Here is a 14,978-nt window from a genome sequence, read left to right as displayed (position 1 = left end):
ATATAATATTTAAATAATTTTATTATAAAATAGCTAATTACGTTTTATAATCTAGGATCTGTGAGTGACTCCAATTTAAGCTAGAGAAATAATTAAATGGATAAGGAACCAAATTAAATTACACCATACTAATTAGATAATTTTTATACAGTATTTTAAAAATTTAATCATATACTTAATCTGTTACATAAGAGATTTATATTCTTTCCACTCTATAGACTCTAACAGAACTGTTTAATCATATCCATTGTGAGTTCGGCCAGGCCCATATTGTGTGACGTTTGACTTATTCACGACAGTGATTCGAGTCCGAGCGGGCGAAGAATCCCAGGAAATTTTCATTAAATGGTATATAAGCGAGGTAAGTAAATAAAAGTACAATTAGTGAAATTTTAGTTTTATTAGCGAGGTTGCGGCCGAAGTTTTCATCTTTCAAACGTGAACGTCGAACGTCAAGCGCCGCTTACTTAAGCGGCGCTTGACGTTCGACGTTCACGTTTGATACTTATGACGCTTTTGTTACGTTTGACGCTTAAAATAGGTAATACACGGAAACACTTACCACTAAATAAAATCAAATTTTCATGACTTAAATGTTTCTAATATTACAATATTTAATATTAAAACTAGTACATACAATATGAAGTATGTACGAGAGTTATATCCAAGAATAAACAATAATAATAATTATTTCTTCGTGCCTTTCTGTAGAGGCACGTGGCACTGTTTGATAACTTATAGTAAGCAGATTTTACTATAGTATATTTTTATTTTAAAAAGAAAAAATTCCTATTATTTTTTTACATTTTCTCATAATATAATAATATTTCTAATGACTTATTTCTTCAAGCGAATATTATTCATAATATATAAACCAAAGTTTCCGGTAAGTAAATTTTATTTTAAATAAAATACAGTGATAAATCATTCAGACATGTGAAAAGTTTCCTTATTACTTTTATATTGTTGGAAATATTTCTTTTTTACATATTTAGAATTCGATCTTATATGCAATTACATCAATATAACTGCATATAAGATCATCTTTAACGAAAGTTAAAGATTAAAAATGAAATAAAAAAAAGTATATTGATCGTTGAGATTAAAAGATATATTTATTTGTGTATATTTTAAATAACACTTTCAGGAAAATGTCACGCACGATGTTTACATGAAACACCTTATAAAGAAAGTTAACAATAAGAATCAAATGCATGTTGACAAAATATTTAAATCTAATATATTACTGTCTCTCTGTGTAATCATTTATATGTTAGTTACTAATTTCTCTTGATTATATATTCGTATTTTAATAATCCCTTGATGTATGTTCCATAATAAAAATTGGAACAAGAAAACTGAATCTATTTTCAAATAGAGCATAACAAGCATCATAAATCGTGCATGGAAAATGGGTTGAGGCCTTACATAGGCCTTATATGATTAACTTAAATAATAATATTATAAACAAATTTATTATATTTAATTTGTATGAAGTTTTATCTCCTTATTAATTCAATTATTTACATGATTAATTTAATAATTGAATAAGATTATTTACAAAGTTCATTCCAAAAAAAAAAAAAAAGAAAATGAACCGTACAGGATAATATATTATTCTTTCTATATAAAGAATATAATGTACTGTATAGTACTTTTATTTAATTATACGAATACAAGTCGACCCCCCTATAACACTGTTGATTATTCCGTTTTATATGAATTCTATGTTGTACGAGTCACTTAGATTTTACAAATACGTGAGCCATTCANAGTGCACTTTTTTGTTTAGAATAGTAAAAAAAAGAAACATATTGTAGTTTTTGCACCGTTCCAAGAAGATTTAACATTTCTTTATTATTTTGGTATTAAGAAAAAAATATTCTTAAAAAAATTTAAAAATAAGAAATTTGTTTAATAGGTCATTAAAAAACTTGGATAGTCAAGAGATTAGGTTATCAAAGGTCATAATTATCGCTTGATTTCATTCGTTTCTTTCTATGAATTAAAAAAAAAAGTCTTTCCAATACAATTAATCGCGTAAAAATTATCTTATATATAAAACTTACATACATTATTTCAAATAAATCTATTGATAACATTTAATATCACAGTAATATGAATTAACAATTAGGCATACAGAAGAAAAATAATTTATGGCTGTGGCTATAACTAGTATTGAAATGATCTGTCTTAATTTACTTATTGTAATATAATTTAGTTAACTAAAAAAAAAAAAATCTTTATAATAGAGTTTAGGGATGAAAAATTATTTTATATGGTATCAATTGATGAACTGTATATAACCTTTTGTATAACCTTCAAAAAGAATAGATAGTTTGTAATTAAATTCTCTTAAAAAGAGGAATCTTGAGAATATATAGGCCTATAATAACGTCGCTCTTTATCAACCAAGCTTAAAGATTCCAAATAAGACAAGAACAAACAACTAATCAGCATAAAACTTTATTAAGATTGCTAAAGTATTTAAAAATCTATATATTTTTTCAGAAAAATTATTTCAATTGTATTGTTTCGAGATGATAATACATAATAATTTAGATTTTTCTAGTTAAAGCGTAACAAATCAAAAATGCCATAACAAATAAAACAGTGGTATTAGGATAAAGAATGCTCTATTGTTAAACTTTCAAGCGTAGCTCTTATGTGTGCGGAGAATTATCGTTCAAGAAAATGAAATCTACGCCCATAACACTTCGGAAAATTCTCATAAGGAAGTTCTAAACCTCGTATTTATATCGGTACCTTCTAGCAGTAATGGCATATGTTACAAAAATGTGGTACTCAGTATGGCCATTGTTAAGGATAATGCCATGCCAAAGCATGATACCACCACCTGCAAATTGATATCTTTTCACAACGTTTATGTATCTTATCGGTCTACCCAGATTCTAATCCGACGATAATCATTCTTTAGCCTATCTGGATTTGTTATCGAACAGAATATTGCCCATTCATGTTAATCTTCAACAGGGTCTTCTGTGCACAGGAATCAATAGAACGCATCATAATCGGTATCTGACAAAAAGATTATTCGTCCGAAACTTCTTTTAGACAGTTTTTCATAAAAATAACACCGTAGATAGCTGAGAAATGTAAAAATATTCAGGAGTTTTTTCTTTGTTTGTGTGTGTGTGTATACGGGACGATTTTGTTTATCCTCTTTGAAGTTTAATAACTCTTGTTCTTTTTGTCCAAAATTTTTGAAATTTTGCAGGAAGGTTTGATTATTAGGAGAATTGATGCCATTAAATTTTGGTGATTAAAAGTCGAATAGATGGAGAGATAAAGGAGGTCACGTGTATCTCCATTACGGTCGGGCTTAATGACGATTTTATTTGTTATTAGCATTTACAATTTTTTTATAAAACTCATCCATACCCTGAAAATTAAGATTTTTACCCGAAATGTACATATTGAGAGTTTAAAGTTACTAAAAAGTAAATAGAAAAAAGACAAACGAAGATTCCTAAGAAAACATAGTGTGATAAGTCCAAAAATAATAGGCAAAATTACGTAGCTATATAAGAATAAAATACAAAGAAAAATGACTAAACACTATAATAATAAATGTCTATTGATGTTTTATTTTCGTTATCATGCAGTGAAAGAAATAATAATTTAAATAAGAAGAAAGTTTACTTCAATTATTATGAACAGTGCAGTAGTTTAACTCGTTTAACTTAAAACGTTATTATTTCTGAACAACTTTAACTTTCCTAGTATAAACATAGCATAAGGAGCATTGTGTAATTTCTATCTCAAAGAAAGATAAATATGACAATATTTCACTATAAATTTTATAATAAGACAGCAATTTCTATTTTAAAATAATTTTTCTTTACTTAAAGAATCACGGAAAATACCAAAGTAATCATCAAATATTATATATTACTTTCATATAATATGCTGTTATCAAATGAAAAGATAGCCAAAACTCTAAAAATCCTAGCATTTCTAATATAAAATTTAGCTAAATTTACTTATGTTTTGTTGAAACTTCATAAAATAATACTATAATTTATGGCAGATATGCGAAAAGGATCCTTAGTAATTCACTTCAGTGGAGTTAAGTGTATGCTAAAGTAAAGATTTGTGCTGAGATACAAAAAAAAAACTGATGATGCTAACGTGAATCAAGCTCACTGTATATGAAAAGTGAATATCAGCAGTACAGGATGTCCCATAAAGTCTCTTTACAACTTAAAAAATTTATTGCAAAGGTAATTGATATCTTAAACAGACTTGTTCTATTGAACTCAATGGTTTTCGAAGTTTTTCTACCTTATTTTAATACACCTCTATACGGGCACCATTAATCGCACGAAGCACATCAAGACGGTATTCGACTTCTTGCCATGTTCGATGTAGCATAGCGTCATCAATGGCTGCTATTGCATCTGTTATCTTTTGCTTTAGTTCAGTAATGTCCCATATCTTTGTTCGATACACGATATCTTTAACATATCCCCATAGAAAGAAATCTGGTGAATGTGGTAGCCAAGGAATTGGTTCATCCCTTCCAATCCAACGGTCTGGAAATGTTTGATTAAGGAAGTCACGAACATGCAGTCCCCAATGTGGTAGGCACCATCTTGTTGGAACATGATGGTCGGTTGAAGGTCCTGCAATTGTGGGGCCACATATTCAGTAGGTAGACATCTGAATTAATTAATCTCACGTGGAAGAAAAATGGATAAAAAAAATTCGATTGCACGTAATGCAATGTGATTAAAAACTTTGAAAAACACTGATTACAATAGATTTTTTAAGCTGTAAAGAGTTATCTAGTTGATGAGCCTTGCAATTCTGAAGTTTAAATTAATTTAATTGAAGGTAAATTTGCAAATTCCCCTTGATAGATCGCTCTTTTGCTGTGTTGCAACACGTGGATGATCTGCCAACGGGAATGCCTCCCAGGAGGACTTTCAATAGGAAACTGGGCCTATTTAAGTCTTACATTTCAAGGAAACCTGGAAAATCCAAGTGGCCAGTCCATTGGCAACGAGCGAACCCGTGGCAATCTACCAGTGTCTAGGGGTTTTATCTACTTCAGAGGAGATACAAATGAATATTACTATTTTGGACTTTTTAGTATTAATAAATAGATGTAAATTATTCAAAAAAGAGATTGTAATTATGTTGATTTTTCGCTGGAGCGAAAGTCTAGTGGCAACTAACAAAACCAAATAGTCTACATTCAGTAAATAATTTTAAGTACTTTGTGAAGTTTGTATTCTGTTCTCTGGATTCCGAAATAAATGATCAATTTCTGAAATGGAAAAGTTGAATAGATAAGAAGAAAGAGGACTCCTTACAGAATACCTCTTGAATAATTAAATAAAAGAAAACAGGAACAATCTCCTTAATATAGAAATAGAGTAACTGTTAAATTATTTATTTATTACTTCGGTAAATTTTTCCTACTACATTTACTTAACAAATTGCTTATCAATATCAGAATATACACTAAGTCAATGGCTTTTTGAATATTTATAAAAGAGACTAACAATTTTCTTCTTTTTTTATAAATAAAAGTAATTGTATTAAAGAGGCAATAACAAATACGAACGTTTCTGTTCTTTTAATTTTCTGAAAAACGAATTGAAAGTTTATCATTAAACCATTTTCCTAAGTCAAAGGAATAAATCTTTCTGTCTGTAAATAATTAAAACATTTTCTTATTGACAATAAAAGAGCTATTGTGCGGTATTTTTCGTCTCCTTTTTTTTAAATAAAATAAGTTATATGAATTAAAGCTTTATTCCATGTTTTAAAGACTAATCTAAGGTAAAAAAATATATGTTTTATTTCATAATAGTTGATCAAGTTTATTCCTAAAGGATTTTCTTTCACTTTCTTTAGATTTTTATTATTTTGTTTTATTTCCTCAAAGTTCATTTGTTCTTCTCTTATTATAAATCCCTGAAATATTTTCTATATTTTTATTATAATTGTTAATATAATTATTTGAATTAGAATATAATAGCGAAGAAGAACGTATTTCCTTACTTAATGAAGATGAATGTAATAGTAATTCATCTGAAAATAATTCTTTAAAAGGTGATAAGAGTAATAATGCAAGTGTTTATGAAAACTTTTCCGTTATACAGAGCAAGAGAAGAAAATCTTTTCGTGTGGCTATAGGATAGCCATATTCTTTTGATTCAAAAATAATAAATATAGCTAGGAATTTATCTGAAATAAAGCTTTATTTCTCTGGAAAAATGAAATGATAAATGAAATTAAAAGTATTTAAAAGCGATAAACAATCTGGTAGTTAATGAACTTTCGAAAAACTATTTTAAAGCAATCAGAGGAAAAAAAAGAGACAAACCACATGTAGACGAAAGTATTATATTTCAACGAAATAAGCTGTTCGTATACAAATTTCAAGAGGGTACACTAAATTCAGTACAAAAAAGGTGGCTATGCCACAGAATAAACACCTTCGGATACAGAAGCGACAGCGGCGAGATCTCACTAGGAGAACTTCATCCCTGACTAACGCTAGAAAGGGAGTTATTAGGCTTCAAAGTGGCTGAAGGAAATCGCACCACCCTCCACACACACTAACATCCAAACATACAGAAAAAAATCTCAACTGTTTTTGCATTTCTCGATGTTTCAAGGTCCAGAGTCCAAAAATGTAAATATCTTATTGGTCACTTTTAGCCGATTGCCATACTTTTCCTTTGTTATATATAACAGTTGAGAAAGTAAGTCTTATAAACGGTAATAAGTTATTTATATTGTGTAATATTTATATATATATTTGCATATATACAATAAGTAAACAATTGAAAACAACCTTGGCCCAAATTACACTCGTTCGTGGCTGTGGGCCGGAGTTAGCCGTATATAGTACATATGTTACGTACTACTCACCCCTGCTTTAATCAATGATAAAATTTCCAAAAAATATTATACAGAACATGAATTTAATTTATTTTTCTAATATTTTTCTTCTAATTCTCCGTTTATTTTGGTGTATCGCTGAATTTATACGTTTGCTTTTCTCATTACTTGTCTTGTTACTTGTTACTATTACTAGTTGTTATTATTAGTCGAGAAGGAAGAAAATTTAATTTAAACACACAATAATTGCATTTTTATAAGAAAAAATTTTTTCTATATTTATAGAAGAGAGAAAAGATCAACACGAGAGGTTAAATTTTTTGCAAATTATGCATAATTATTTAACTGACGTTAGTGTTTTAATCTTTAATCTTACACTATGATCATTGGCCTTTTTCAAGTGTCAAATAAATACATATATAAAACTCAGAGAAAACGATAAAAGAAAAAAACACACACACACACAACTCAACTCTAAATACAATTAAATTATTTAACTGTTAATTTTATTATATTGAAGTAATGTTAATAAATAATATTACAACATTACTATAGTACTTCTTTTGAAACAGTATTTTTTTTCAATGTTTTTTAGTGGATGACCTTGTACATTTTAACATTATAAGATACACAGGGAAGCAATATATAGTATTCAGAGACAGTGGTTTACTGATAAGAAAACATCACTTTTATAAGAATCTAGCTGAGGGGTTTTTTTCTTTCTTTATTATGATTCTCTTTAATTTTGCTCGATGGTAATATAATATTAATATTTAAAAAGTATTGTATTTTCCTTATACTGTAATTCCGGTGAACTTATCGACAGTCTTACTTAGATTGTCCACGTATCTTTGATTGACTTTCTTCGACTCTTTCGTTGAGTAAATTTGTCAATGATTAACACTCGATATCTAATTTTTCCACAGTTTCTATGCATAACATGGCTAATGCTTTGAGACTATTTTCCGCTATATTACAGCGTAGAACAGCTTTGTATCCTTCTTAAAAGTGAAAAAAGAACGTTTAGCTATACAATTTGAAGCAGTTGTGATAAAAAAAATTCTCAGAATTATATCAACATTTGGATAAATGACGTGCAAATCTTTATTCCGTAAACATTGACAGAGCTTCAAGCTTTGATTCCGTTCTGTCAATGTTTCACGAATTTCACGCCACAGTGAGAATATAAAGATGAGATTTAAGACGTAATATCTCATTTTAAAATATTGATAACAATTCAACTTTTTCCTTCCGTCACTCGTTATTTTCTTTCACAATTAATATAATTAATCCGCAATGACATTAAGTTGACACTTGCGAACGATAAAAATATTTTAACAATAATTGTGGCCGTAAAAAAAAAGAATAGTGGCATTAAAACAATCTTTCAAACATTAAAAATAATAATTATTAATATTATAAAGGAAATAATCGTGAATTTCTTCATATAGGTATTATTACTCATAAATATAAAGTAATTTATTATTTTTTTTATTGCGCTGTTTATTGTGAAAATGATTTTATGACTTAACAATGTTATAAGAATCGTATTAAGGTTTATGAAATATTTTTTTCACCTTTGTGATTCATAAATACCTTGAGGAATTACATTCAAAAAACGAAACATCTACATAGTCTACGTTGATTATACATAAGAAAAATGGCTTTTAATTATAGCGATTCTTTTCCTTTTTATAATGAATATATTCTATAAATACATCCTCAAAATGTGTAAAAAAAAAAATTTTTTTTACTATATAAGATATTGTTAAAATGACTTAAACGAGTATTAAGTACAGTCGACCCCCTATAACACTGTTGATTATTCCGTTTTATATGAATTCCATGTTGTACGAGCCACTTAGATCTTACAAATACATGAGCCGTTCACAGCCCGGCACACGTATTTGTAAAATCTAAGTGACTCGTACAACATGGAATTCATATAAAACGGAATAATCAACAGTATTATGGGGGGTCGACTTGTACGATCTACTAATGTGCTAAATCAATATTGTTTAACAGGGGGAAAATCAGTATTAAAGCATAAATTTTGTTAAAAACGTTTTAAAAAGATTCTATAATTTACAAATTATTAAATTTATAAATTTATTTAAATATTTAAATTAACTAATAGAACTTTATAATACATTTTCCGTATTAAAAAAACAAATAATGATAAGTTAATAAATTAAATAATAATAAATAAATACTTACAATCTCGAAAAGTAAAGCACACGAAAATTCTGATATTTCTGATTGTAGATTATAATATTTTTTTAAAAATAATTTCTCAATTTATTGGAAAATAAATAGTCTATTTATAACAAGCCTAATGATTCGTCAAAATATATTTGCGGTTTTTGCAACGAATATGATTTGTTAAATCTGTTTTACAAAGTAGATTTTAATTATATTAAAACACCTATTTAAATACTAAAATCATGTAATTTTAACGCATTATAATCATATAATAAGTTTATATATGGTTATTTTCTATTAATTTTTAGCTTGATTTATTTAAACATGTCATAAAACTTAAATAAATCTATAATAGTTTTTAATAGGGTCATAAATCTTAAATTTTATTAATTAATTTTTTAGATATTTTTTTATACAATTGGAAACTTGAAAAATAATATATAACTTTTTAAAGTTAAACTTTAAGTTTTTAAATATAACTTTAAAGTTAAACGTTTTATTAACACATTGAGAAACACATAAAATATTGAGAAACACATTAACAACAGTAATTTTATCGATAATTATATATTTTAGATCAAAACAGGAAAACTTTTAATAATATTTCAAAGTAGGCCTTTATTGTTTGTTGACAAAGTATGTTTATATTCAATAATAATATTGTTTTTTTTTTACATTTTAAGGATGTATAATTACTACTGTTATATAGACTTAACTTTAAAAAAACAGACTGTTTATATAACAGTAGTATTTAAACTCACTAAAAACACAATACTTACAGGACTCATAATTCGATTTAAAATATTTCTTTTATGCGGATTTAAGTAGTGTAAATAGTGCAAAGGGCCCCAAACAACAGAAAATTCGTGACTTCTAGCCTATTCTGCAAATATAAAAGAAACTAGTAAACGATATTTGTCCATTGACCCATGCAAATTCATCCTATGTTGACCAAAACCCCATTCCTTGTTTTAAAAGTCAAGTTAGTCCCGAGTGCAACCAAGTCACCTTGTGGGAGCTCTGAATAGTAGAATTACGTACTAAATAATGTGTTATTCAAACATATAAGAAAGTGATAAACTAAGACTTTTGGTTATTGGAAGAACCACTAAGTCTTGATTCTTTAAGGAACTTAACAGCTTAGAAATTCTATATCATAAAACAAGATTTTCGTTTCAATAAACAATAAAACCAATTGTTGGCTTTATTGTTTTTTCTTTAACTTGTATACTACTTTTTCCAAACTGACACCAGTAAAATATTTATATTGTGCTATTCAAAATAGACACCTTAGCTACACTATGATAGAAGTGAATCTATCTAAGACCAGTAATTACTGCTGATTACTGTTTCTTTCTTTTTATATTAATACAAAAAGAAAAAAAAACAAATCCATCGCCTTCTGTTATTCATAACTTAAGGAGAATTGGAGAGAATTTTGACTATCTTAATTTATTACAAAGCAATTTATCATATTTACGTTTGCCTATTATGAAACGAATTTGCACCCTAATGAGACCAGATCCAGTAGCATACCTAACACTGAGTAGGCCCTACAAGTATTCCATATTGTCAAATGGGTTCTTGCAATAAAAAATCATTGGCAGCGTTAAAAGGACGGCAAGTATAAGGTCATATTAATACCCTCGCTCATTAAATAATCGAACTATGTCTTTAAGTTCATCCTACTGTTGGAAGCTCTGAAATGAACGAACCCTGTGGAACCGCGACACGAGAATTTAATCGGTTATTACTCTACGTTTATGCAGACTCAAAATATAACTTTTGAGATCTAAATTAATATTCACGATGCTGTTTGTGCAGAAGAAGGAAATTGAGTCCTTGCGCGTTACGCGCGAGAAATGTACCAGTTTTCCTCGTATTTTTCTATCCTCAGCTGAATTGGCGTACGCTGAGTATTTTGGTAGCCTCGCCAGAGTTGCTATCTGTACGATAATTATCGTATTTGTACGATTATTTCAGAAGCAGTACGATGTTAAATTATTGTAAATATCATAAATAAATGTCGGTATGTCATCCCTTTGTTTTAAATTATATTTCTAGTTTACAATATTTGGTAAATTTTAAATTTGTGGATAAAACTTTTCCATAAACAGTACTGTTCATCTTAAACTGAACAGTAAAACACAGACGACGAATTTGCTTCACAGTTTGTAAGTAAAATCTAGCCATGTACAATACTATAATGCCCAAAATCTTCATTATAAAAGGATAAAAAGAATGAAAACTGCAGTTTTTTATCTGGTAAATAGAATATATCTTTGTACTGTAATCTGTTAATCTTCATTAAAGAATTTTATCTAATTTACATAAATATAGGCGAGGAAAGTAGCCTAAAACAAAAGGTCGACTCCGCTATGTAGATCGTGTTGATCCTGTGATGTTGAAAGAGGATGACAGAGAGGACAAGAATAATGTATTCGTATTGGCCTTTAATACTGTGTATTTTTATAATGTATTTTTAAATAAATTCATTAAAGAAGTTTCAGATTTTGAATTTCAAAATCTAATTAAAAAGTTAATATCATTTACTTTTTTTCAATTTAGAAATAAAATGTAATGTTTTTGTACTGTATTCTCTAAGTTTTGACTGAAGAAGTTCGAATTATTCAATGCGTTAATAGTGCTTGTAATTACAACATTAAAGCATGGTTCTTGGATCAGTATCAATTTGTAGACTGTGTTTGTGATAAAGTTTGTTTTCTGACAGGTTGTATAACAATATAATATGACTTATTAAATTAATATTTTATAATAATTGAGAATATAGTACAAATTACATATTTTTAAATAATTAATTATATTTCTTAAATTTTATTTTATAAAAATGTTTATTCTGGTGCTCCTATTTGAAGTTTGTATAATGAGAAAATGAAATATTTTCTTATTTTAGCAAATCTCTAAATTTCTTCTCTAATTTTGCATTTCAAAACTAAATAAATTTTGAAACTTATTTCGTTAAGGCCTTTAATTATTTGTCAGAGTAACCTCTAAACGAAAAGATACTTTATTTGAAATTATAAAAGGAATTCCGTGGCTTGAACTCGAAGGAACGTACAGTTTACTGCAAGTACAAAGCATAAAATATATACCATAGGAACCAATATGGCGGCTCTTTAAGAAACATTGTTGTCCCGACGTCGTGTTTATAGATCTTGATCGATATGGCTGTACTGTACGATAATTTTAAGTGAAGTACAATCATTTTAAGAAACAGATATGATAATTTTCTCTCGTTAGGTCGGCAATCCCGATTCTCGTTTTGAGCAAGGACATTAATAAAATGGCGACGATGTAGCACGCCAGCAATCTGTCGAACGTAAAGAAAATGCTTGAGAAGTCGCAAAAATAATAATAAAATAAAATAGCACAAGGAAGTATAAATAAAAGAAAGGAAATGTTAATAGAGTAGTTTCGTTTATTTTTCGTTTTAACTTTATTTCATTTTAAACTTCATCGGATTTCCTAATTTTGCACGATAGAAAGAAGACAAGTAATCCTGTAAGTGAGTGAGCTTGGTTCTCTTGGTTTTCTCTCTCCTCTTGCATTTCTCTCATCGGCATAAATTCAGCCTTATAGCAAATGTTAAACATACAATACTAGAATGAATTCCACTGAATAATATATACGTGGTATTAATCTATATTTCAAAATTAACAAAAGATTGAAATATCTTCTTGAAATAAAAATAATATAGTCTAAACCTAAATTAAGTAAACGTTGATTGTATTGGTAACTTAATCTAATTCAAGCTTGGCCAACTGTTAATGGGAATACTGATATTTATTTATTCCACGATAATTGAATTACCTTTCTTTGCTAAAGATACTAAAGCAGGAGCCCAATCTACTATAAGGCTACTCAAGGCCTGATATGCTTAGCTTGTTTTCACCGACATGTTTTATCATTAATATTCAAATTAAAAGCTGAAATGTCAACTAGAATTCTTGTTTTCTAGACTAAAAGTGTACAATTTAAAAGTAATTTTCCTGTTGTATAATGCCATCTGTTTAACTTACATCAGCTATTGTATTAGATCAATAACAAATATAGAGATAAAATCAGTATAAATGATGAAAAAAGTCAGAACAAAAAGAGATTTTCTCATTAAAAAAAAAAATCCAAAAATTCCTAGAAAAAATTTAAACATCCGTTTCCCGGGAAAAATAAAAGGTCAGGAAAAAGTACTTTTTTTTCATAAATTACAATTAATATTGAATTAGTCATAGCTTATTAGGAAATAATTTTTTTTTTCTATTCATTTCGTGTAGAAACAGGAAATTACATATTCGTAGATATAATATTAAAAATTTATAATAATTGACTGTATTATTATTTATTTTCAATCAAATATTTCTGTAAGTTAAACGATGTTTTAAATTTCAATAATCATTTATTTATTTCAGTAATATTTCTTTAATAAACTCGTATTTAAAAATAAATCTTTGAATTAGACTAGATCATTTCGTACGAAACTAAGTAACAATTCTAAATTTTGTTCATTATGTATTAATCTGAGTTGATTAGAATGAATGGGAAACAAAACATTAGTTTGAATTGCAAATTAAAAATACAATATAACAAATATTCGAATGGTGAGAACCCAAATCCCTTCAGACGATAAGAAAATCCTTTACTTCGCGACAATTAAACCAATTTTAATTGTGATATTTCTTTCGTTTAGAGAGATTTTTGGAAAGAAAAGAAATCCAGTAAAATTATTGTTTTTGATTTAATTTTTAAATAAACAATTAATAATCTGTAGAAGAAATAAAAACTACGAGCAATGTCACAATGCCCAGCTGCAATTTTCTATCTAGTTATTGTTTATCTACAGTTTGGATATTAATTTCACCTTTATTTTTAATGTGAAATATAGAAGTAAATAAATAAAAAAATTTGCTAAAATATAAGAGAGGTTGCGGCCGAAGTTTTCATCTCTCAAACGTGAACGTCGAACGTCGAGCGCCGCTTTGTAAGCGGCACTCGACGTTCGACGTTCACGTTTGACAGATGAAAACTTCGGCCGCAACTTCTGTATACTTGAAAAGAATTGTTTACTCTTTCTAAATTGATTAGGAATACAACTTCTGTTTACCATTAGTCGAAAAGGTATATATATATATATATTGCTTTCTATCTCAAGGTATTTATTTATTTAAATTTAAAGTAAAAGTTGGATTATTTTAAAAAGATTAAGGTAATTTAATTTTATATGTTGTATTAATTATTAATACTAAAATATATTTAATTTTCTAGAAGTGAAATAGTTATAATAATAAAAATAATAAAAGTAATTATTTAAATGATAAAATAAATAGCTACTTCTATGAGAACCCTCGCAGCAATTTAGAAATAAACGTATAAGTGAGGGACGATTTTTAATTCGTATAATAAAATAAACAATAATAATTTATACTTCTGTATTAAAAAAAAAACTGTGAAATTCTAGTTCTATGTTATTGATTTTTTGCATTTTAACTGAAAGATTAAAAAAGAAATTGAACTCATTGATTAAACTGACTAATTTAGCTTGTACTAAGAATATATTCATAATTCTGTATATAGTATTTAAATAGGTTTATATCGATTTATAAATTTTCGATTTTCTTATAAACTAAATATTTAATAATGTTTAAAGAAGAGAATTTATTTGAAAATGATTTATAAAATCAATAATAAAAAAAAAATAAGTAGGTTATCTGATGATAAAATGTACTTAGAAACTGAAATAATTATATATTTAATGAATCTATTCTTAAACAATTTAACTAAATTTTCTAGTAAACTTTCTGCAATTAAAACTGTTTACATCAATATAAAATTAATTTTTTTATTTAATTCTTTACAAACTAATACATTATATCCTTAATTGT

At 27.3% G+C, this 14,978-nt stretch overlaps 1 protein-coding gene across 1 annotated transcript in view; it reads left to right on the top strand.

Annotated features, from left to right (window-relative positions):
- Nucleotides 1-221: 221 nt before the first annotated feature.
- The window catches only part of LOC111633508 (GTPase HRas), an 87,293-nt gene continuing 72,536 nt past the window's right edge, over nucleotides 222-14,978 (top strand). The window contains exon 1 of the mRNA XM_023378091.1: nucleotides 222-361. Within this exon, the coding sequence (XP_023233859.1) occupies nucleotides 346-361 (16 nt within the window). The 5' untranslated portion in view covers nucleotides 222-345. The remainder of the gene's footprint in view (nucleotides 362-14,978) is intronic.

The sequence above is a fragment of the Centruroides sculpturatus genome, unplaced genomic scaffold, assembly GCF_000671375.1.
Source record: "Centruroides sculpturatus isolate CEXI.00-Female unplaced genomic scaffold, Cexi_2.0 scaffold815, whole genome shotgun sequence".
NCBI lineage: Eukaryota > Metazoa > Arthropoda > Arachnida > Scorpiones > Buthidae > Centruroides > Centruroides sculpturatus.
This window is presented reverse-complemented; position numbering and strand designations above follow the sequence as displayed.